General features: G+C 44.1%; 1 protein-coding gene across 4 annotated transcripts in view; it reads left to right on the forward strand.

The window, feature by feature from the left end:
* NDOR1 (NADPH dependent diflavin oxidoreductase 1) overlaps positions 1-16019 on the forward strand; it is a 43663-nt gene extending 27644 nt beyond the window's left edge. For all 4 annotated transcript variants that reach the window (XM_077475871.1, XM_077475880.1, XM_077475890.1 and 1 more), the window contains 4 exons: positions 7465-7608; positions 7692-7810; positions 9668-9762; positions 14962-16019. In XM_077475871.1, coding sequence (XP_077331997.1) covers positions 7465-7608; positions 7692-7810; positions 9668-9762; positions 14962-15106 — 503 coding nt within the window. In that variant the 3' untranslated portion in view covers positions 15107-16019. The remainder of the gene's footprint in view (positions 1-7464; positions 7609-7691; positions 7811-9667; positions 9763-14961) is intronic.
* The last annotated feature ends 10262 nt before the right edge of the window (positions 16020-26281 follow it).

Genomic DNA, 26281 nt, shown 5'->3' on the forward strand with positions numbered 1-26281 from the left:
CTAAGTGATTTTCTGGCAGAAAATACTGGATTTTTACTTGCAAGCAACAAGTGTCAGAAAAGATTTAGTCTTTAAATGGTTAAACTGAAACTTCTACACACAGAGATGAGTGTAAACATTGTATCTTTCTGTTCTTTTCTTGGCAGCCTGCCCAGAGAGGAGGAAAGACGATGATGACTGGGGCAACTTACACTGACTTCTATTACAGAAGTCATTTTAAAGTCCGCTGTAGTTCTAAATCGGCTTTTTATCAGCACAATCGGCCGATGCCGATTAATTAAAAAACGGCAAATATCGGCCGGCCGATATATCGGTCGACCTCTATATGCAAGACAGTTTCAGCGGAACTCTGTCGGGAAAAACCTTCAGAGTTTATTGCGACGGGAAAACTGGTTGTGTGTACAGGGCATTAGTACTTAGTGGAGAAACCCTTGTTGGCAAGCACAGAGGTAAGCAGTTTCTTGCAGTTGGTGAAGTTAGATTTAAATAGCCTCCATCCAAAGTGCTAATAAGGCCTAAAAGGACGGCACCTGGGGCCTCGTATCTGAAGCATGAGGTTTTGCCTGTAACTGTGGCTGCATTCACTGTCTGTGCCTGCTGCTGGATGGGGGGTCCATGCTCCCCTCAACCCGCCCCCCCCCCGTTGGGACAGTGGAACCAACAACGCTGCACACAAGTGCAGGAACATTTTAAATGTAAAAAGGGCCAGAATTTTTTCTCTGAGGGGGCGGGGCCTAAGCGCAATGCCGTGAACATCCACGAGGACACACAGCAGGCTAAAAACAAATACAACACAGCTGTGACAGTCTCTCCTCGGCTAACGAGGAGAAAACAAGCAGCCTACTGCACAAGGACACAAGACCTGTGGGACATGTGAGGGTTGCAATCTTGCATTCCTGGTACAGGAACAACATTTTTTCCAGCACTAGGCTGAATTTTATAGTGGCTTTAAATGTCATGACTATTTTCAGCAATTAAGTGCAATTTGTATAGTGCCTCTGTTTTTTGTACTTGACTATGCCTACCAAAAAGACACCACAAAAAAGGTAAAGGTTTCAACCCCCCAGGCGTTAGGATCGCCTGAATTACCGGTTATGGCAAGCCAGGGTAAGCCATTGGAACAAATTGATGGTGCACCTGCTTCTCACATCAATTGCTGATACAATCTCTTACGAAGATGGTTCGTTCTACTTTCATGCTACCCCTAACGGAGTCTCCTGAAAGGTCATGGTATGCAGAAATCCTAAAGATGGCAGTGGAGGGCCCATGGTCCCTCCCGCTGCAGCCAGATTTGCTCTCACAGGGACCGACATTCCATCCTTCCTTACGGTCTCTAAATTTAACGGCTTGGCTATTGAAACCCACATTCTGAAGAAATGTGGGCTTTCCAGGTCATTTTATCTCTACCCTGATTAATGCAAGGAAGCCAGCTTCCAGAACTATTGAGTCTTGAGGGCTTTTGTTTTCTGGTATGAATCCAAGGGTTGGCACCCTCAGATGTATTCTAGGCATAATTCTTGCCTTTCTACAATTAGAGGTAGAAATTAAATTGGCCTTGAGTACTATTAAAGTCCAAGTCTCATCTTTATCGGTCTTATTTCAAAGACCACTTGCTACTCATTTTTTTAGTCCTGGGTTTTATGCAAGGGGTGATTTGGCTTACTCCGCCCGTCAAACCTCCCTTGAACTCTTGGGACTTGAACTTAGTTTTGTCTGTGTTACAAAAACAGTCATTTGAACCAATACAACGTATTCCCCTAGTCCTGATAAAGAGGTTGCTGTTTTTTTGGTTGCTATTTCCTCAGCAAGTAGGGTTTTGGAATTGGCTGCTCTTTCTTTTAAAGAGCCATATTTGATTTTTCATGTCATCCAAGATATTGTCCTGCCATTGTTTTTTTTCCAAAACCATGTTCCAGGAAAGAGAAGTCACTACATTGTCTTGATGTGGTGAGAGCAGTGAAAATCTATTTAAAGGCAACTGCTCAGATTCGTAAGATGGATGTCTTATTTATTCTGCCAGAGGGTCCTAAGAAAGGACAGGCAGCGACAAAATCCACTGTCGCTATGTGGCTTCGGCAAGTTATAATTCAAACTTATGATTTAAGGGGTAAGATTCCCCCTTTTCAAGTTGAGGCGCACTCTACCAGGGCAGGATAGTGCTTCTTGGGCAGTGCGTCAGCAGGCCTCCATGGCTCAGATCTGTAAGGCCGCAACTTGGTCTTCAGTGCATACATTCACAAAATTTTATCAGCTGGATATAAGGAGGTATGAGGATATCACCTTTGGGCGCAGTGTGCTGCACACAGCAGCATAAGTCCTCAAAGTTTGGGTGTATCCTCCGTGTTTCTCCCTCCCCTCAAGTAGCATTGCTATGGGACGTCCCATTAAGTAATTACTTAAGCTCTGTGTCCCATGATGTACGATAAAGAAAATATTATTTTCATAACAGCTTACCCGTAAAATCCTTTTCTTGAAGTACATCATGGGACACAGAGGTCCCTCCCCTCTTTTTTGTGATTTAAGTATATTGCTTTGCTACAAAAACTGATGTGCTCCTGGAAGGAGGAGGGGTTATATAGGGAGTGAACTTCCTTCATTGGGTATAACCAGTGTCAACACCTGAAGGTGGCCTATAACCCATTAAGTAATTACTTGAGGCTCTGTGTCCCATGATGTACTCCAAGAAAAGTATTTTACAGGTCAGCTGTAATAAAAATCCTATTTATTTATTTTTTAAATAACATGTCATACTTGGTTCCTCCTGTGCAAGGGTTTTGCACAGAGCGGCTCCGGTCCTCCTCTTCTGGCGGCCCCCAGCGGTGCTGCTCGCTTCTCCTGTTCTTGAGTGCTCCCAAGGAGAGCTGCTTTCCGTGTGGCATGCTCCCGAGTCCTGCTGCTGCATCCATTGACACAGGCAGCAGGACTCTGCCCCGTATCCCACCACTCCCATGGTGTCACTGGATTTTATTGACAGCAGTGGGAGCCAATGGCTCCTGCTGTTATCAATCTATCCAATGAGGATGCGAGACAGCGACTGGAGCGATCGGGTTCAAGTAAGTTAAAAGAGGGTCTCTGGTCGGCTGCTGTACTACAGAAGGTTTTTCACCTTCATGCATAGAATGCATGAAGGTAAAAAACATTGAGGGTTTACAACTCCTTTAAGGTTTCTTGGCTTTCACTTGGCAATTCAAAGTTTCTGCTCCCTCCATAAATTTTCTATAGGATTAAAGGCTGGAGACTGACTAGGCCACTCAATGACCTTAATGCAGGGAGGGAGGGGGGAGAGGACGGAGGAGAGCACAGAAGAACTGCGGATGATGGAGGCACGTAAAACTGACCACAGTGTAAGGGCTCAGCAACCATGATAAGCCGTGGTCAGTATACTGGGGGAGGGCTTAACCAGACAGGATCAGACAGGTATCTAAGGTGTTACAGGGGGCAAAATTACGCAGCACAAGCACTGTGCTGTGTAACATGCTTTAACCTCCCTGGCGGTATGATTATGTCAGATTTTTTAATTTCAAAGCGGGACAATGTTTTGCATAGAAATTTGGCTTTTTTTTTTTTTATTGTAGGCCTGTACTTCTTGGGAATAACTCGCTCAAATCTGTCCAACAAGAGTCTAGTAGGCATCCCGGGTATGATAAAGAAAATCATAAATTATAATATAATAAATGAACTATAAATAATTATAAATAATAATAATAAAATGAATTTCCCCACGAATCACTATCGCTCAATTCTGTAAGTATTCTAATTTACTATCGCTGTTTTCTAGCTGGTCTAAAACCACTTTTGACGTAAAGGGACACTTTTTGGATGCTATGGACATTCTCAAGTTTCCAGGCAGAAAGAACAGTATATATATAAGTGCATGCAGGGCACTAGACAAAGCACTGGGACAAAAGGGAGGTGAAATGATTTGTTACAGAAATGTAATTTTACAGATTACAGTGTACTGTATGTTATGTTTTTTTGTGGTTTTTGAATTTGCCGCCGGGCTCCACCCCCATGCATCCCAACGCTCACAGGGAATAAAGCCCGGAACACAGAGCATTGGGGCGGAGGATACGGCGAAGGGAAAATGGGGGGGGGGGGGGTTACACCAGGATTTTTCAATGCAATCCCGATCGTGGCTCAGGGTTACCACTAATGGTACTGAAATTTAACCCGGAGCCACACTCGGGAATACCGCCAGGAGGGTTAAAGGAACAGGATGGATTTTTTTTTTTTTTTTTTTAGGTTAACAAACTCTTTAACGTGATTACCGTGTTTGGAGGAAGAAAAATGCTGACTATGACCCTAAGAACACCATCCCTACAGTCAAGCATTTTGCTTGGGGATGAAATATTTATTTTACTCACTGAGCTGCAACTTCATTTCTAGCATTTGTTTTATGTGTTTTTCTGGAATTTTGGTTGATATTCTGTCTCTATCATTTAAAATACACCTATGATAACAATTATAGACCCTTCATTTCTTTGTAAGTGGGAACATTTTACAAAATCTGCAGGGGATCAAATAATTAGTAGCGTGGTTTGCACCTATTTCTTCACTGTGACTTGACAAATGGATCCGCAGCTTCAGTGGGTTGATCCACAATCTGAAGGTAGCATCAGTGTTCTGTCAATGACCATCATTGAAGGGGGACCCTTTAAAAGCAGATGTCCTCCTCAGTATTATAACAGGTGATATCACTTGGCACATCAGACTGCGGCTGGGGTGGATTGAGCCACCAAATAATGGTGACTGCATGTTCTGTCTCTGACTGCCATAATTTGTCACTCTGTTTATTTCTGTCCAGCTGGGAAGTTTGGATGTCCTTGTCAACCTTGGAGTGCTTTAGCTCTTCCTTTTACATTTTCCAAATTTTTCATTAAAATAAATTATTCAGGGATAGTGGAAGCCCCCAATATTGACCACAGCATGTTGCAAACCCAGTAACTCGGAGCAGAGTCTATAAATAATAGAAGAAACTATCAAGTTAAGTCTCCATCATCTTCTAAACATTTAAATAAAATCTCTGTGTGAGCTGACCCTATAAATGTAACTCCAGCATAATGGAGGAGCATGTTGCATAATGGCAGGTTTTTATTGTTCTTTGTGTCTCCATTAGGGAGATTTTCCATCATTTCTGGTGACAGGTGACCCCCGAGACAAGAAGTGAGGAGAAAGCCACCCAATGAAGATACATAAGATGCAACCCTTCCACACATAGGGGTTCATCTACTAAAACTGAAGAGTGCAAAGTCTCGTGCAGCTCTGAGAATCAGCTTCCAGGTTTTTTTTTGAAAATGACTGGATGTCTTGTGGAAAAAAAAAAAAGCAAGTTATAAAAATGTTAGGAATTTTCAGCTGTTAAGCAAAATAAACTATAATAAACCATATTTTTTTTCTGCCCCTCCTGAGATCCGCACATTTTGTGGAATTACAACAATGACTGAACACAATAATATGTCTACTTCATTTAAAAGTATAGAGAACTTGGCAGTGTCTAGTGCAAGGATAGAAGCCATGGGGAGATCAACTTTTATGGATCAGACCTTCTATGCTTTACACTTAGTTCTGTGCCCTTGCAGCACTGGGTTCAATGATTTCATTTGTAGTAGGGATAATATGCATATCATTTGATATGCTACCCATTGTTAGCACACGTTTCCTTGCATAAAATATGCTGGTAAATTAATGTTTTCACCCAAATTATCCATAATCCCAGCTTGACTGTGATATGGACAATAGACCTTAAGCCCCTTCAGAGTAAGGCTGACCATACTTTATACAATTTTATTTTTTATTTTTTTTAGCTTTACTAAAACTATATAACATGAGGTCCAACCTAAACGCTTTCAATTTGTATGCAGCCAGGCAGGCCCTTGCACTACATTGTTGATGGTAGATCTAAAGGAAATTTAATAATACAATTTATATAATGTATGGCCAGCTTAAAGTAGAAGTTCAGCCTAACACTATAATCCCTACATCCACAATCTAACACTAAGACCCCTTTCACACCAGGGCGTTTTGCAGGCGCTATAGCGTTAGGAATAGCGCCTGCAAAACGCCCTAAAGAAGCTGCACCATTGTTTCCAGTAATGCAGCCTCCAGCTATAACACCCCTTTCACACCAGGGCGTTTTGCAGGGGCTATAGCGTTAGAAATAGTGCCTGCAATCCGCCCTAAAGAAGCTGCACCATTATCTGTAGTGTGAAAGCCCCGAGGGCTTTCACACTACAGCGGTGCGCTGGCAGGACGTCAGAAAAAAGTCCTGCCAGCAGCTTCTTTGGAGCGGTGAAGGAGCGGTGTGTTTACCGCTCCTCCACCGCTGCTCCCCATTGAAATCAATGGGGCAGCGCTGTAATCCCGCCGGCAAAACGCCGCTATTGCGGCGTATTGCCGGCGGTTTTAACCCTTTCGTTAAATCCGGCGGTAAAACGCCGCTAAAAATAGCGGAGTTTTACCGCCCACGCTATCAGCGGTGTGGTGTGAAAGGGGTCTAAAATACAATTTTGGGTCCAGAAAAAGCACTTAACTTATTTTTCACAAAAAGTGTATTAAGTGGCAATATAGGCACCTAAATACACGCTTTAGTCTCAAATACTCTAGTTTATAGCTGATTCTCTAGATGTTAACCTATCTAGCCCTGTAAAGAATAAATCGGTATACATACCTTTTCTGAAGCCGATCCGACCCAATCCCATGCGGACAACGGAAGCCCCATAGTAACCCTATGGGTGACGTCACTCCCCATTAATTTCAGTCGTTGTCAGCTGTGTCCTCTGCAGAGCTGCTGCTGGAGACCGGACCAGATCGGCTTCAAAAAAGGTATGTATACTGAATTGTTCTTTACAGGGCTAGATAGGTTAGTTTTAAGGCCCTTACACAATCTGACTTTTTGACAACAAGCATGCAAATTAGCTGTTTTAAGGCAACATCGGACCGTGTGTACGCTCCATTGGACAAACATTTTCGGTTTTCATCGGACAAATGTTGGATGTGCAAACAGACAAACTTTTCGACAACATAAGTCCAATGGAGCAAAGTCCGATCGTGTGTACAGAAAACCATCGAAATTTACAAACACGCATCCTCAGAACCAGTGCAAAAGATCAGACAACAATAGAGAAGTTGACCAAAGGTGGCGGTAAAGAGCAGAAAAACCATGTGATTTGGTGAAAGTTGGCTGAAGTCCGATCGTGTGTATGCTTAACAAGTTCACGGCCAATGCCCTTTGTACAGAAATCCACGGGAAAGTTTGTTTAAAGTGCGATCATGTGTATGAGGCTTTAGATCGTGGATGCCTGTAGATGCAGGGATTTTAGCGTTAGGGTGGACTTACACTTTAAAGGTCTTCTGTAAATTCTTCTCTCCTCACTACAAAGTACTCCATTTTTATTTGTTTTAGGACTGAATCAGCAATAAGTATTTTTAAGTTGTCTTATGCATAGTGCTGTTTCTCTTGCTCAGGTGTAAAGATCCCCCTTTGGGTTAAAAAAGGTAGTTTGAAGTTCCCCAGTGACCCAGACACCCCGTTGATAATGGTGGGACCTGGAACCGGAGTAGCCCCCTTCCACGCCGCCATAGAAGAAAGAGCAGCTCTTAATAAGACAGGTCTGTGACTGTTCCTTCTGATGAGAGGTACACCAGCACCCTCTGCTGGAAAAAAATAAGTTTATCATTTGGGTCTCTTGCAGGCAACTGTCTGTTCTTTGGCTGCAGAGGGAAGAATACAGATTTCTACTTTCATGAAGAGTGGGCAGAGCTGGAGAAGAGAGGGATCCTGACACTATTCACTGCATTCAGTCGTGACCAGGTCAGTATAGTCCCAATGAATGGGGATTAAGTGTAAATGTGTCTGTAATAAATGTAAAAAATTTTTTTTTATAGTAAATAACGAAACTACTAATATTACACCATTACAGTTATTCCACTCAGTTATCTTCTATTTCTACCAGACATCTCAATTTGTCTGCAAAAATTCTAACTGTCAGCTGGAAGTTTTGCTTAAAATAAACAGTTTTTTTTTTCCCCCTATGTGGTCTGTTGTGATTATACGTCTCTGAAACAAATTCTTTTTCACTGGTATGGAACTGCTTAATGCTCCCCCTCCTGCTGTCTTATTGTGGCGATTTCTCTACTCTTCCTTTCCTGGTGTGTCTGTGCCCAGGCTTTGGAGCCCTCGTTCACCTGGGTAACTATATAGCTGTGTCCCGTTCAAGTATGGGGTTGCGAGAACAAGCATTCCTGCTTGCGATTTTAAAAGCGCCATTTACACTCGTTTCTGTGTGTTTTACATAGGGCAGGCCATTCACTTCAATGGGCTGTCCTATGCGCCTTCATCATGCAAAAGAATGCGCCTTCATCACCCAAAAGAAACTCGTGCTTCTTTTTGGGGGACAAGCTGATCACGATTTTTAAATAATTTTTTTTTTTTGCTGCCTCATTCTGTCATCTGACAAACGCAGCCGAAAGAGGTTGTAAGAGGCCTTTAGAGTGGTTGTAACGCTTAAAAAACAAAACAAAAAACATGCTCCTGTCCCTTTGAGGCACACAATATAGTTCCGTGCTTTTGCCATGTCAATTGTCCCTTTCTATGTTCTACAATACATGGTTGATCCTGCTTGTTCCTGTGTATGTACTGACCACGGTTATCATGGCTGCTGATCCCTGATAGAGTGGTCAGATTATGTCCCTCCATCATCCTGTTATCTCCTCAGCATCTCTGCATTTCCACTTCCTTCTGTCCTTGTCATTTCTGTAGTCTGTATGAGAACTGCGAAGCTGATCTCTTCCCCACCCCTCCCCTCTGCCTTGATTGAGTATTCTGCTGCAGCTGCTCCTCCCCTTGGGTAAAGTGTAAATTAACATCTATTATAAACTTTTATCCTCTCTGTTTGAGGAACATATTAAGTACAGTGCGTGTTTATTTTTTATTTTTTTTATTATAAAGCTAAACACCTTCTTTTCCCAGCTTTGCTGTGTGGGTGCATGTCCTCCCTGTGCTAGCTTGCAGAGGGGACTCTCAGCCCCTCACTGTACTCCTTAGATCGAGAAGGAGAGCAGAGGGGGGATATGTGACCACACAGCACAGCTGGGCAAAGGAGATATTTAGCTCCTGTCATGATTCCAAATCGCCTAATGTGAACAGGACCTAAGCATTTTGGAAACATTCATCTTCAAAATTCACAAAAGAAACAGCTCTTTTCCCTTTATTTTTCTAGCAGAAGGGACTTCTGTCCTCCAACCCCCTCATGTAAATACATAGCAGGAGCTGTAAGTTATTACAAATTAACTGAAACCTGACTTTAGCATCTCTTTTGTGATCTTTGAGAATGAATTACTTCACAGTACATGCAGCAAGTGTTCTTTTACTGCCTGCTATGAGTAGGTAAATCATTTAATGTGCATAGTCTGGGCACAGGTGCACTTTAAGAGTTAGTTGGCTGTACTTTTTGTACCTGAGGGCAGCCGTTTTTGCTTGTTAACTAGTATGCAGGCTCTGCCTCCTGCTTGAGTGCAGGAAAATGGCTGCACTTTATGGCTTCTTTTGATAATGTGACGCTTGGTCAGCATTATTTATTACCACAACTGGAGGGGGGGAAGATAAAATGTGCTAACCTCTTAAATTTGTCCAATTTTTGTTTTGTGGTTTCCCAATTTATTCACACAGGAGGACAAGATCTACGTTCAGCATCGAATTAAGGAAAATGGAGCATTTGTTTGGGACCTGATCAATACAAAACAAGCCTACTTCTACCTCGCTGGGTGAGAACTTTAAATCTGCCGTTATTGTTAAAAGAAAAAATGTCAGCTTTTGTTCATCTTTATTTTCTTTAACCACTTTAGCTCCAGAAGGTTTTACCCCCTTCATGACCAGGCAATTTTTTGCAATATGGCACTGCGTTGCTTTAACTGACAATTGAGCGATCGTGTGACACTGTACCCTAATAAATTTGATGTCCTTTATTATCCACAAATATAGTTTTTCTTTTTGTGGTATTTAATCATCTCTGTATATTTTTTTATTTTTATAACAAAAAGAAAACAACAATTTTGAAATATATATATATATATATATATATATAATTTTTATTTTTTTACTTCCTGCTATAAAACATTCCCAATATAAAAAAAAAATCAAATTTATTCATTCATTTAGGCCAATTTGTATTCTGCTACATATTTTTGGTAAAAAGTTATAGCGTCACAAACTATGGGATAGATTTATGGACTTTTTATTTTTATTGTTTGTACTAGTAATGGCGGCGATCAGCAATTTTTAGCGGGGCTGTGACATTGTGGCAGACAAATCTGACACTAAGTGACACTTTGTGGGGACACCAATACAGTGATCAGTGCTAAAAAAAAAAAAAAAAAAAAATGCACCGTCACTGTATAAATGACACTGACAGGGAAGGGGTTTTCACCAGGGGCGATTAAAGCTTTAAGTGTGCTCCTAGGGAGTGCTTTCTAACTGTGGGGGGAGTGGATGCACTAGAGAAAGAGAGATCCTAAGCTGAAACACAAGATCTATCTTTTACTCCCTGACAGAACAGCAGTCTGCCGTGTTTACATAGGCAGACCGCCATCCTGCCTTTCCCTCCCTATGATCGGCAGCCATCGCAGCCACCAGACTCCGCTGATTAGCTCACGCTGTGTCCAGTCACCTCACCCCCTAGCTCGCGTGTACAGAATCATGTACAGGTGCGTGATTTTGCCCAGCCGGGCCACCCTGCTGCAGCATATATTAAACTGTTCCTGACCAACCGCCGCAGTTATACTGCGGCAGGTTGGCTCCCCAGAGTGAGCCATCATAGCTGTACGTCAGCTCTTTAACAACTTACGGACCGCCCACAGCAGTTTTACGGCGGCTGTATGAAGGAGGATATCGTTACGACAGCAGCTAGCTGCCATAACCCCAGTATCCTGGTCTTCAGCGTGCGGTCCGCTACAAGATAAAAGTGATCTCTGCAGTGGATTCACCACACGATCACTTTTACCGTTGCCGGTAGAGGGAGGTCCCCCTCCCGCCGCGATCCGGTGCTCTCCGCTGCTTACCGGAGCCGTCAGCAGCGGCGGAGGCAATTGCATCCTGTCTCCCGTCAGGTATGGAGATGAGTGAGGGGAAGATGGCCCCACCCATCTCCATACAATTGCTGGGCGGAAGCGACATCAAAACGTCACTTACGCCCACAGCTCTTAAAGGGCCATTTTTTTTTTTTTTTGCATTTTAGTCTAAGTATAAGATCTGAGGACTTTTTGACCCCAGATGTCATATTTAAGAGGTCCTGTCATGCTTTTTTCTATTACAAGGGATGTTTACATTCCTTGTAATAGGAAAAAAATGTTTAAACGCGCCCCGTCCCAACGAGCTCACATGCAGAAGTGAACGCATACATAAGTAGTCCTCTGTAACGTAAAACATGCAACCTGTAGATCTTTTTAAACATCACCTATGGAGATTTTTAAGGGTAAAAGTTTGTCGCCATTCCACGAGCGGGTGCAATTTTGAAGCATGACATGTTTGGTATCGATTTACTCGGCGTAACATCTTTCACGATATAAAAAAAAAAATTGGGCTACATTTACTGTCTTATTTTTTTATTCAAAAAAGTGATTTTTTTTCCCAAAAAAGTGCGCTTGTAAGACCGCTGCGCAAATACGGTGTGAAAAAAAAGTATTGCAATGATTGCCATTTTATTCTCTAGGGTGTTAGAAAAAAAACAATATATAATGTTTGGGAGTTATTAAAAGTAAAAGTAATTTTCTAGCAAGAAAAACTGTTTTAAACATGTACACACCAAAATCTCAAAACAAAGCTGGTCCTTAAGTGGTTAAGACGCTGTAGGAGGCACCCACCCGAAGTTGATGCGAGTGCCCATCGGGCGCCTCAGATTGCTCATGACAGAGCGAGAACCGAAATCTGTGTAGACGCACAAATCCCTGTTCTCTCAGGGGAGAGGAGACAGATTGTGTGTTCGTACTAAGTATGAGCACTGATCGGTCTTCTCCCCTAGTCAGCCTCATCCCCCCCCCCACAGTTAGAACACACCTAGGGAACACAGTTAACCCCTTGATCGCCCCCTAGTGTTAACCCCTTCCCTGCCAGTGACATTTTTACAGTAATGAGTGCATTTTTATAGCTGTATAAATGTCACCAGTCCCAAAAATGTGTCAAGTGTCCGATTTTGTCCGCCGCAATATTGCAGTCCTGATAAAAAAAAATCGCTGATCACCGCCATTACTAGTAAAAAATAAACAAAAATGCCATAAATCTATCCCCTATTTTGTAGACGCTATAACTTTTGCGCAAACCAATCAATATACACTTTTTGCGTTTTTTTTTATTTTTTTATTTTTTTAACAAAAATATGTAGAAGAATACATATCGGCCTAAACTGAGGAAAAAAATTATTTTTAAAAAAATATAAGATTTGGATATTTATTATAGCAAATTGTAAAAGATATTGTGTTTTTTTTTTTTCCAAAATTGTGGCTCTTCTTTTGTTTATAGCACCAAAAAAAAAAGGGTGATCAAATACCGCCAAAAGAAAGCTCTATTTGTGGGGAAAAAAAGGATGTAAATTTTTTGTTTGGGTACAGCATCGCACGACCGCGCAATTGTCAGTTAAAGCGATACAGTGCCGTATCGCAAAGAAATGGCCTGGTTAGGAAGGGGGTAAATTCTCCTGAGGCTAAAGTGGTTAAAGAAACCCTGTCACCACAAAAAAATCTTCCCTTAAAGCGGAGGTTCACACAAAAATGGAACTTCCGCTTTTCAAATACAGGTATTTGCACCCACTTCTGGGCATAAACTCCCACGGGAGTCTATGCCTCTCCCTCCCCCCGCCCCCCCCCCCCCCCCCCCCCGGCTGTATGCTGGGAAATAAGGGGCCCAGAGACAGCAGGGACCGTCCAGATTACGGACGGAGAGCGACTCACGCATACGCAGTAGGGAACCGGGAAGTGAACCCGCAAGGCTTCATGTCCTGATTTCCTCAGTACTGATTTCCTCAGTATTTGTAGCTACTGACTTTAAAAAAAAATAAAAAATTAATCGGCGGACCTATGCTTTAAGAATAAATTATTATTATTATTATTATTATTATTATTATTATTATTATTATTATTATACAGGATTTATATAGTGCCGACAGTTTAAGCAGCGCTTTACAACATTAGGGCAGACACATTACAATACAATACAATACAATACAATACAATACAATTCAAGACAGGGAGAATCAGAGGGCCCTGCTCATTAGAGCTTACAATCCAGGAGAATAAATGTGCTTCTAACATATTGTATGCATTTTATTATTCAAAGCCTCCCTTGTGTAGACATCCAAAACCTCTGAAGCTACTGCTGGATGCTGCCATCTTGGGTGTGATGTAATCAGCCCCACTAGAGTCCGAGTCTTTACATTCTTTATTACTTCCTTTTTCTCCTTCCCTGTATGGAGGTGAGGGGTGAAGAAGCTGGGCCAGCACAGAGAGTAATTAGACACTCTCAGAAGTCAGGGGGGCTATAACAGGCAAGGAAGGAGGGGCTGTGCTAGGAAAATTGACTCTTACCTACTACTACTACTACAAATAAATATTCCCTTTTTTTTGGGCAAAACAAGTCTGTCCATGACTGGATTTTATATATCTCAGCAGCTCCAGTGTTCCTAGTCCTACCCCCCCCCCCCCCCCCTTAAAGTCCTCATCCCGTTGTATTCTCTCTAATGTAAAATAAGTGGGAATCCAGCAGATGGACAGGACTTTGAGCTCCGAGACTGAGGCCCCCTTCACCTGAGACATGTAACAAATTAGACTGTGATCCATCCAAAACTGAAATGTTGGTTCTGAGCAGATTGCTGTTTTATAGAACTGTATTATGTTTTGTGTGTTTTTTTTTTTTTACTAGGGAAAAAATATCAGTACCTTATTAACAGATCATAAACAAAGTAAAAAATATATCATATACAGTGGTACCTTTGATTACAAGCATAATTCGTTCCAGGAAAATGCTTGTAATCCAAAGCACTTGTATATCAAAGCAAGTTTCCCCATAGAAGTCAATGGAAACTCAGATAATTAGTTTCACATTGACTTCTATTGTATGCAGTACCTAATGTGGCTAGAGGTGGGGGGTGCCGGAGGCACTCGGAAACCGATCCGAGACACTCAGATGCTCTCAGAGAGGCTTGGAAACACTCTGCATCTGATCGGCTTAGAGTCTCACATGCGCCCCGCAGCTCTGGCCAAATGCAGTAATGCACACCGCAGAGGCTTGAATCCTGCTTGTTTTGCGAAACAACACTTACAATTAGAGTCAGGGTTTTTTTTTTATTATCGTCATCGTCATCTTAGAACTTAGAGGAATTAACAAGCAAATTGCTACAAACCCAAAGTACCTCGATAAGACGGATGCATAAACAGTACATCAAATCCCCATGGCTCACAAATAATTATCTCACATTATTATTTGTTAATAAGATATAGTTTATGCACAAGCAATGGTTTGAAGTCCAGGATATATTTTTTCCAAATGTATCATGTATGCCAGATACTGAACCACTGTGAGTGTATTTGTAATTAAAGTGTAATTCCAGGCTAGAACTAACTAAGCATAAAACTGCTCCCACCCCTTTCTAACACCTATACTAACTACCCTGTAAAAGGAAGATGCTTATACTCATCTATTCTCAGGGTGCTCGGGTCTAGTCACATGATTGTTTCCCAGCGGCCAGCATCAGGGGAGAGGCGGGCCTGCCAACAACGGATGCCCCATAGTAAGTCTGTGTGGCATCACCAGAAGCAGAGTTGGAGCAGTTATGTTTTCAGCTTAGTTTTAGCCTTAAATTCCACTTTAAATAATAGAAGATAATAGTATATTTTGACTTATTCAAATAGATTTGTTCACAACTGGAGAAAAGCAGCATGTTTAGGTGTTTTTATAATCATTTATCTATCCTGTAGAAATGCTAAATCAATGCCAACACAAGTGACTGATGCCCTAAAAGAGGTCTTCCAGAAGCAAGGCACCATGTCCTCTGAGGAGGCTGAACAGTATCTGATCATGTTGGAGAAAAGTGGCCGCTACCAGGCAGAGACTTGGTCCTAGGGCATGAACGTCTTCCTGTATCCTCACAAGAGCTATGAGATCTTTTACCTCATATCAATCTGGAAACACTGGACAGGCATTGGACATAGTGAATTCAATCAAGGAAACTTTTTGTCTTATCCTCGAGTCATCCACTGCAGGTTCAACATTGTGGCCTTAGAGTCATAGAGTGGCTTCTCAGGCTCCAGCAGTGAGATCCCCCTCACCTCAACTTGAAGCCCCACACTTACCCTTAGCAACTATAGCATGCCAATCTGTAAATGCTTTGCACAAGATTGTGTGTCTATGGGAATTTAAGCCAAAAGAGGGAGGCCAGGTACAGTTGTTGGCTCACAATCAGTGTTAAAGTCAGGGCTCTGTACAGGCCATTCAAGTTTCCCTACTCCAGACTTGTCAAACCATGTTTTTATGGAGCTGGCTTTGTGCAGATGTGACACATTTGTACTGAAATAGAAAGGGTCTTTCCCCCAAAGTGGTACAAAGTACCCTTCACTGGAAACAGCTGAACTCAAAAATTTGGATTTGGAATAGGAGGTCTAACATGCTGATTGATATAGGTGTGCTGGTCAGGTGTCCACACGCTTTTAGACATTTTTTACTTGTTTCAGAGAACAGAGTTGCTACTTATACTTGATACTACTTATGGAATCACTTATCTGGAATAGACATATTGGTTGGGGTCCTGCCCACTGGCTGCATGCTTATTCTGGGTAAATGAAGCAAAAATTTGATAATTGTCCCAGGTTAAAGTCAAGGCATGCTAACATTTCTGCTCTGCATTTTAGCACTGACATTCCTTTAAACCAAGGTCAATTACTGCACTGCAGATTTCAATTTTATGATGAGATAAAAAAAACAACCGATGATTTATTGTTATCCTTATGTTATTAAATTCCATATTTTATTATCTTAATCTCCTGCTTCTTACTAAGGTTCCATTGTTATCTTTCACAAAGCTCAGGGGGCTAATCAGATGGATAATGTATATTACTTGAAGTTGACTATATGCCTGTGGGCTGAACAAAAGAAAAATGCAACAGATTCCTCCATCCACTGCTCACTGCTCTGCACCACTGGCGACTGTCAGAATACCCAAGCATTTGCTGCATTTCATTGGATGCAATGGGTCTGGGGTGACCTGACAGAAAACAGACTAGCTGATCTTATCTCAGTGACCATTAGGCAGGGATGCTAAACGCATTCCGTGATGTAAAGGTGCCCACTAAAGTAAGCATTTGTAAATTTGAATAAAATATTATTAAAAATATGGCATAAAAATGCTGAGATTCTAGCTTTGTTTCTGCCCACATTTGTGTATTCCTGCCCCTCCTGTTACATTCTGTATAAAATACCATGAATACAAAATTCATCATAATGGTGGCAGCGGATGTGCAGTTGCAGAAAGGCTAATACATGTACCAATATAACCACAAGAGACCAGGTTGTGCAAATCCTTCCTGTCTTTGCAGAAGCCACATACTTTACAAGGAATTCATTTTGGTTGCAGTCTTATACTGTATACTGTTTTTGTGTTTAGATTATTGGGTAAGTCACTGATCAGGTTAGTATCTGTGTATTGGTACAATGCAGGCCTGAAAGTTTCAGCTGTGCTGGGATACCGACTATTCACAATGTCATGGAAGTTATTTTATCACTTATTACTGAACAAAGATATGCATACAAGGGTTCAGTAAAGGGAGCAGTGACTGTTTTTTATCTTGGTACATGCTGAAACTGCATAATGAGTTATTAAGTCTCTGTTGAATTTTTAAAATTACAGGTTTTCTTGGCGTTACCTGTGCTCCTTCGCTGCACAACTTTTTTTTTCTGGACATTGAGGCGTATGAGTCCTACTGCCAATTCTCCTTCAATGTCATGTAGGACTCCTGTGGCTTTTTTATCCGCCCGGTGCTTCGACAAAACGTTCCCAGCCTGACAGAACGTCCGCGGACGGTCAAAAGCGCCCCTGGAACCGCAAGCCTAACAAAAGTGCTACCGCATGAAGGTTTGCCCCCAACCACCTATCGGGTGCGGGGTCCCCTTCGGGAGTTTGCAGCCCGGTGGACCTCCCGCTTATCGGACCAATGGGTCTACGACCTGATTTCCACAGGCTTACAAGATAGTTTCTCTCTTGGCCACCGAGCAGATTCTTCCCCTCCAGCATACCTGCGTCCCCGGTTCGCCGGGGACGCCCTGTTAGGGGCGGTGAGGGACTTGCTGAATCAGGGGGTGATTGTATCAGTTCCGGAATCGGAATGCTTCCAGGGGTTCTACTCAAATCTGTTTATGGTTCTCAAGAAGGAAGCCCTCAATCACTTTGTAAAAGTGGAAAGGTTCAGAATGGAATAAGTTTGCTCAGTAGTCGCTGCACTCCATCAAGGGGACTCCCTGGCGCCCTTGGACATGCGTACCTGCACATACCCATATGCCTTTGGCATCAACAATTTCTGCGTTTGTCAGTCGGGGAAGCCCACTACCAATTTGTGGCACTTCCCTTTGGCCTGGCATCAGCCCCCCGAGTCTTTACCAAAGCACTGGCTCCAGTATTGGCGTTGCTGAGACAACGCGGGATCGCGATCATGGGTTACCTAGACGATCTCCTCCTGAGAGCATCTTCCGCCTCAGAATTAGAGGAGGATGTGGCTAACACCATGCAGACTCTGTGAGAATTTGGGTGGCCGTTGAACCTAAAGAAGTCGGTGATGGTACCGACCCAGCATCTGGAGTACCTAGGTTTACTATTGGACTCCAGGGAAGCGAGGGTCTTTCTCCCCTCAGACAAATTGGAGACTCTCAGATCTGCGGTCAAACTACGGATGAACCGCAAGTGGTTGTCGCTCCGCTTTTGCATGCGAGTGCTGGGGCTCATGATAGCCTCCTTCGAGGTGGTACCTTATGCCCAGTTCCACACCAGAGTCCTGCAGAAGGAGATCTTGACAAAATGGGACAAATCTCTGTTGTCCCTGGATCGGCAGATCCAGGTGAGCCAGCCAGTCAGGGACTCCCTGTTCTGGTGGTTGAGGTCCGCGGTGATTCAGTCTGGAAAATCGTTCCTTCCTCTGAAATGGACGGTGATCGCTACGGACGCCAGTCTATCAGGCTGGGGTGGAGTGATGGGGAATCAGTCGGCTCAGGGCCTCTGGTCAACGGAAGAATCCAAGTTGCCGATAACTCTGCTCGAATTGAGAGCGATCAGGCTGTGTCTCCACACATGGTCGATGTGTCTTCTGGGACGTCCGACCAGGATACAGTCAGACAACGCCACGGCTGTGGCGTACATCACCAAGGGGGAACAAGAAGCTCAGCCGCTGCTCGGGAGGTCACTCACATAATTCGGTGGGCAGAGCGACGCGTTCCAGCTCTGTCGGCCATTTACATCCCAGGGGTGGAAAATTGGCAGGCGGACTATCTGAGTCGACAGATGCTAGACCCAGGAGAATGGGCATTGCATCCGGAGATATTCAGGCTGCTGTGCCTGAAGTGGGGCACACCAGATGTGGATCTATTGGCCTCCCGTCTCCATCGGAAGGTGCCAAGATTCGTGTGGGATCAGTACCAGCTGATCTACGCCTTTCCTCCACTAAAACTGTTGCCACGTGTGCTTCGCAGACTGGAAGCTGAGGGGATTCCAGTAATCCTTTGTTGCCCCAGATTTGCCTCAGCGGCCCTGGTACACAGACCTAGTGCATCTGGTGGCAGACGCTCCCTGGCGACTGTCGCTGCGAGAGGACCTCCTATCTCAAGGTACAATCTTTCACCCTGCTTTACCATCGCTGGCTTTAACGCCATGGCTATTGAGAGCCAGGTGCTGAGGAACCAGGGTCGGTCGGACTCGGTGATTCCAACTATGTTGCGGGTGTGGAAATCTTCTTCATGGAAGATATACCATTATACCTGGAAGGCCTACATCTCCATGTGTTAGGAGAAAGGATGGTATCCGCGCTCCTTTTCTATATCCAGGATCCTGCTGTTTTTTCAGCAAGGAGTAGAGCAGAGGTTGGCGTTAAGCACCATTAAGGGACAAATTTCAGCCTTGGCTGTCTTTTTTTCAGCAACCCCTGGCATCTCATTCATTAGTGAGTACCTTTGTTCAGGGGGTATGACATGTAGTCCCTCCGGTGCGTCCAGCGTTTCCTCCGTGGGATTTGAACCTGGTGTGGTCGGCGCTTCAAAAGCCGCCGTTTGAGAATATCAGGGAGATTCCCTTATTGACCCTTTCACAGAAGGTGGTTTTCCTAGTGGCCATAACATCGGCCAGGAGGGTTTCGGAATTGCCGTCTTTGTCCTGCAAGTCGCCTTATCTGGTCATCCACAGGGATAAGGTGCCAATTAAGAATATAGAAGAGCGCCAAGTCAGTAAAAAGTGCATTTATTTCATACAATAAATAAAAGTCTCACTTACATCCATGATTGCTATTATGCGTTTGGTAGTCAATTCGCTGTTCCCTTTAGCTGGCACAGTCACAGGATACAGATGTACATAATCCTCCTCCAAAGCACGCTAGGGGAATACATACACAGAAATTATACACAGAAACACAGGCTGGCTCGTAGGCAGCGTATGACGTCAGCCGGGGGATACCGGAGAGCACAACGCATTTCTGAGCATGCGCAAGCCTCGTTCGGGCATGCGCACTCCTTTCTCAAGTGCAGATATAGGCAGGACGGCGGTAGACGGCTTTTAAATAGGAGAGTTGTTAAACAATAAAGTTCATTATAGATATTAACCCTATAATAGGTGCAAGCGGGCTATAGTGATACAAATAGCAAGTAAATGAATTATATAATGACATAGGTGAACTTGATGAAAAATTGGATAAAAAAAATTATATTTATAGAAAATATATTTTAAGCAAAAAAAAAGGGGGAGAATATGGGATAGAATGAGGGTAATTATAAATAGAGAAAATAAAAATAAAAACAAAAATAAAAAATAAAGATAAAACAAAATAAAAATAGAAATAAATATGAAAATAAATATAAAAAAATATATAAAGATAATGGAAAATAATAGGTGAAAAAATATAAAGATGAGAATGAAAATGACGATGGAAATAAAAATAAAGATAGAGCTGAAAATAATAAGTGTGAGTGTGGAAAAATATAAGAAATATAGATAAAAATTAGGAGAAAGGCGTATGTGGAAAAATTAAAATAAATGTAAGTAAAAATGGCAGAGAGTTTAAATACCAGAAGTATTAATCATAGACGAAATTGAGGGATGCCTATAAAAATAATAACAGCTAAGGGCATGAGTGATGTATGATGATAATAATAGTAAATCTTGACTAGTTAAAAATGTTATGGATAAGGGAGTTACTTCATAATAATAGCAGCAAATAATCATGAGCATAATTACGGGTTACAGTCAAGGATTAATGCGACTTTGTCGCATTCTTGAATACACGACAAAAATGGTAGGGATAAATATATGGAATCAATATATGGGAATTGCATGTGGGAACTCCCGACAGAATTAATATAAATAATACCAATAAATCATATATAAAATATATTATATAAAAGGAGGATTGCATCTGACCCTTCACAATTAAATTATATGCCCAAGGTCAGTATGTACAAAAAAAAGAGAGATTTCGTATCAAAGAAATTGCATATAAAAATTATATAGAAATCATGTACGTGAAAAAAGAAATTTATATATAAAAAAAAATATATGACATGTATATACAAAAGAAGGGGAGGGAAGGGCATTGAGATGGCAATCCTTCTGGGAAAAAAAAGGAGGGGAGAAATAAGATCACTGATATGTCAGAAGGAACTATTTCAAAGAATAGTGTGGATCTCGATTTCTTCATTGAGGCCATTGGGGGCGAGGGTGTCTAAAGAGAAAATCCAATACGTTTCACGCTCACACAATCTGGAGAAGCGTTGTGCCTCAGACACCCCCACCGGTATGGACTCAATGACCCAAACTTGTAGGCCTGTGGTGGACCGATCATGAAATTCTAGAAAGTGTCGGGGTACGCTATGTTTGTCTGAACCTAGTTCAATCAGTGGTCTATGTTTGCCGAAGCACCCCAAAGAGGTGGCCCGTCACACTCTCGACGTGGTTAGGGCTCTAAAAGCGTATTTGTCTGCCACAGCTCCCTTTCGGAAGTCAGACTCGCTGTTTGTTTCAGTGGCTGGTCCAAAGAAGGGTATGGCGGTCTCGTCTGCCACCATTTCGAGGTGGATCAGACAGATTGTAGTACAAGCCTACGCCTTGAAGGGGTAGGTGCCCCCCTTTCCGGTCACGGGCCACTCTACAAGGGCAATCGGAACGTCTTGGGCCTTCCGGCACCAAGCGTCGGTCGTTCAGGTGTGTAAGGCGGCGACCTGGTCGTCTGTCCATACGTTTACCAAGTTTTACAAGGTAGATGTCAGTGCATCGGCGGATGCCTGTTTTGGCTGCAAAGTTTTGCAGGCGGCCGTGTAGTTGCAATTGAGATTTTTTTTTCTGGTTTTTCGATAAAAACACAGTATTGTTTGTTAATGCACTGTTGCATTACATCCGCAAAAAGGTTGCGGTGTTGGGGATCTCTCCTGATGAGAATACCCGGTTATATGGCAGTGTGTTTTTTATGTACACTGCTGTTTTTTTGTGGGTTTAGTTTCACTAGTTCCCACTTGCCATGGTGGATGAAGTTTTTTATGCGGTTTTTCCCACCCCTCGTTTGGCACTGCTTGGGGATGTCCCATTTAGTTACAAAGGAGCTGTGTCGGTTGGTGAATATAAGAGAAAATAGGATTTTTGTACTCACCGTAATTCACCGACCGACACAGCACCCGTCCCTCCTTTTCTCTACGTTTTACTGCTTGTTGACGTACTGAGTCTGCGGGGGCAGCAGGGAGGGTTGTTAGCACAGGGCCCGCCCCCAAGAGTGGTACTGAAAGTTCTGTGTATTGTGTTACAATTTTGCCTAGTTCTCCTAATGGCAGGTTAACAAACCCATTTAGTTACAGAGAGGAGCTGTGTCGTTGGTGAATTACAGAGAAAAGGATTTTACGGTGAGTACAAAAATCCTGTTATCTTGGTCTCATCAGACCACCGGACATGGTTCCAGTAATCCATGTCCTTAGTCTGCTTGTCTTCAGCAAACTGTTTGCGGGCTTTCTTGTGCATCATTTTTAGACGAGGCTTCCGTCTGGGACGTCAGCCATGCAGACCAATGCAGTGTGCAGCGTATGGTCTAAGCCCTGACAGGCTGATCCCCCATCCCTTCAACCTCTGCAGCAATGCTGGCAGCCAGGGCAGGACTTAGGGTGGTATGGGCCCCTGGGCCCTACCTTCTATGCATCACCGTATTTATCAGCATATAACATGCACCCCAAGTTTAGGAGGGAATTTTAAGGAAAAAAATTACACTGTTATACAAGCTGTACACTCACTACTTTACATTGTAGCAACGTGTAATTTCTTCAGTGTTGTCATATGAAAAGATATAATTAAATATTTACAAAAATGTGAGAGAGTACTCACTTTTGTGAGATACTGTCATAGCCTGGTTCCGGGGCCCCTGAGGCCTAATGGTGACCTCCAGAAATAGGGACAGCTGCCATCCTTCTGTGTACAGTGGGTTACAAAGCATGGTGGGTGTAATGCAAGATGAAATGGACACTTTTTGAATGCAAAGAGATTTATTGTCCCTTGAACAGAACTGGGGGGGGGGGGAGGGTTAGGGCTAGGACCCCCTTAATCACCCAATGATAATTGGCAGACTCCGAGACTTCTATATAGTTACATAGTTAGTCAGGTTGAAAAAAAGACACAAGTCCATCCAGTTCAACCCACAAAAAAAAGTATCAGTATCTTCCTCAAGCTTCACCCCTGCTTTCCCGCTGGGTACCTGACTTGGCACTCACGGATACTCTTCAAGCATCACCCCTGCTGACCCGCTAGTTCCCTGGCTTGGCACCCACCGATGCTCCACAAGCATCACCTCTGCTGTCCCGCTGGGTCCCTGGCTTGGCACCCACCGATGCTCTGAAAGCATCACCTCAGCTGTCCCAATAGGTCCCTGGCTTGGCACCCACCGATGCTCTGCAAGCATCACCTCTGCTGTCCTACTGGGTCCCCGGCTTTGCACCCATCGATGCTCCGCAAGCATCACCTCAGCTGTCCCACTAGGTCCCTGGCTTGGCACCCACCGATGCTCTACAAGCATCACCTCTGCTGTCCTGCTGGGTCCCTGGCTTTGCACCCACCGATGCTCCGCAAGCATCACCTCAGCTGTCCCACTAGGTCCCTGGCTTGGCACCCACCGATGCTCTGCAAGCATCACCTCTGCTGTCCTGTCGGGTCCCTGGCTTGGCACCCACCGATGCTCCGCATGCATCACCTCACCTGTCCCACTAGGTCCCTGGCTTGGCACCCACCAATGCTCTGCAAGCATCACCTCTGCTGTCCCGCCGGGTCCCTGGCTTCCCCGGCTGGCGAGAAGACTGTTCTGGTACTGGCTTCAGATTACACACAATGGTCACAAGGTGAATGGTCCCTTAGTGGCAACAGCTTTCCCTCCACCTCTGACCAGGGCTGGTTCCCTGTCTGGCTGAACCACTACTTCTGGTTGGACTACGAGCCAGTAGTCTCAACCCAACGCTCCTTCTTCTGCTCCTAAATAGAGATGGACGAACTTCCGACGGGACGTTTCGCAAACACGGCCAAAAGTTTGCGAACCGTAAAGTTCGTGGCGGGACCCATTGACTTTAAAGGCAGGCGAACCTTAAAAACCTACAGGTCATATTTTCAGCCACAAAATACTTACTAGCTGTGCACACATAGTCCCACCACATGGACACTGACATAACAAAAGTATGAAGTGAATCTGGGATCGACAACGACAAGCATTCTTTTTTTTATCTGTGAAATTTTGACAATTCAGGACTCAGGAGCGCATGAAGGCCAGGGAGGAGAGGAAAGGTCAGGGCAGGCTATGAAGAGGGTGCAGGAGATGATCATCAGCACCGTGATAGAGAGCACTGACACCAGCACCGTGATAGAGAGCACTGACACCAGCACCGTGATAGAGAGCACTGACACCAGCACCGTGATAGAGAGCACTGACACCAGCACCAAGATAGAGAGCACTGACATCAGCACCAAGATAGAGAGCACTGACACCAGCACCAAGATAGAGAGCACTGACACCAGCACCAAGATAGAGAGCACTGACACCAGCATCGAGATATATAGCACTTACATCAGCACCCAGATAGAGAGCACTGACACCAGTAACAGAGATGGAGAGCACTGACACCAGCACCGAGATCGAGAGCACTGACACCAGCACCGAGATCGAGAGCACTGACACCAGCACCGAGATCGAGAGCACTGACACCAGCACCGAGATCGAGAGCACTGACACCAACACCGAGATCGAGAGCACTGACACCAGCACCGAGATCGAGAGCACTGACACCAGCACCCTGATAGAGAGCACTGACACCAGCACCCTGATAGAGAGCACTGACACCAGCACCCTGATAGAGAGCACTGACACCAGCACCCTGATAGAGAGCACTGACACCAGCACCCTGATAGAGAGCACTGACACCAGCACCCTGATAGAGAGCACTGACACCAGCACCCTGATAGAGAGCACTGACACCAGCACCCTGATAAAGAGCACTGACACCAGCACCGTGATAGAGAGCACTGACACCAGCACCGTGATAGAGAGCACTGACACCAGCACCGTGATAGAGAGCACTGACACCAGCACCGAGATAGAGAGCCTTATCCTTTAAAAGGACCTTTGTGGACCTAGTAGCTAGTGATTTGCAGACTGTCCCTCAGTCCCTACACTGATAAAAGACAGCTGCAGAATAGGGCAACAATTAGCAGCAGTGCAGCACAACCCTATATACTGTACACCTACACCAGTCCTTAAAAGGACCTTTGTGGACCTAATAGTAATAGCTAGTGATTAAACTGACTGTCCCTGCTCCACACAGCGTCCTGTCCCTACACTGACAAAAGACAGCTGCAGAATCAGTCAGCAGTGCACTCAGCAATCACCAGCACAGCAGTGCACTGAACCCTATATACTTTACTACACCTATACCAGTCCTTAAAAGGACGTTTGTGAACCTAATAGCTAGTGATTTGTGTCACTACAGTCTCTCCCTGCTCCACACAGCATCCTGTCCCTACACTGACATAAGACGGAATGTAAAATGGCCGCCAGATCAGGTCTATTTATAAGGTAGGGGGAATGTCCAATTGTCCATGTGCTGAAATGTCTCAATTGGCTGTCCTCTACCCCATAATGGATGTGTCATCATGGGTCAAAGTTCTTTCACAATGTAAACGAATATGTCCGCCGGGCGAACAGCGCCAAAAGTCCGCCGGTTTGGCGAATCGCGAACACGCAAAATTCACCACAAACCGACCGCCGGGCCAACCGCAAGGCCATCTCTACTCCTGAATAGGCCTCAGGCAGCCTAGCGGCCATTTGTCCCCAGGATAGGCCTTGGGCTTCTGGCCTAGCAGCATAAAACACGTCCACCCAGACAGCCGTCCAAGTGGCACAGAACCCCGCGGACCTGACTCCACCCAAATAAATAGGCTCTCCCAGAAGGCCAAGGGACCAAAGAAATTCCCTGCCCATTGGCTGAGACTCCTCATTCATCCATGGCTGAGCTTGCACACCCACTGTCTTACCTAATGCCACTAGCATAGTGCCACCTAGTGACAGAAGAGAAAGGGTGCAACAAGTCCAGATTTAGAGAGGAAGTTAACTCCTGGCAATTGGCCAAGGCAACTATCGCCTGGCAACTAAATTTGATAGAAACCCTGCATAAACATCAGGGTGCTACACTGTATATTTACAGTATATTTTTTGTTTATTGCTAGTGACCATTTCTCACCCAAACCTTGTCGGTCATGCAGCTCACAGACTCTTTGGCCACTTTCACACTGGGGCGCTGGCCACGTTGACTTCACACTAACGGTGCTTTACTGACGTTTTAGCGGCTCGCGGCCAAAAAAGGGTTAAAATCGCCCGCAAAGCGCCGCTGTTGATTTCAATGGCAAGGGCGGTTTCAGAACAGTGTATACAACGCTCCCGCCCATTGAAATGAATGGGCAGCGCCGGCACTTTGCGGGTCATTTTAACCCTTTTTCGGCCGCTAGCAGGGGTTAAAAGCACCCCACTAGCGGCTGAAAAACCT

The sequence above is a fragment of the Lithobates pipiens genome, unplaced genomic scaffold (assembly GCF_037356315.1).
Source record: "Lithobates pipiens isolate NorthernLeopardFrog02 unplaced genomic scaffold, aLitPip1_a1.2 Scaffold_1, whole genome shotgun sequence".
Classification (NCBI taxonomy): Eukaryota; Metazoa; Chordata; class Amphibia; order Anura; family Ranidae; genus Lithobates; species Lithobates pipiens.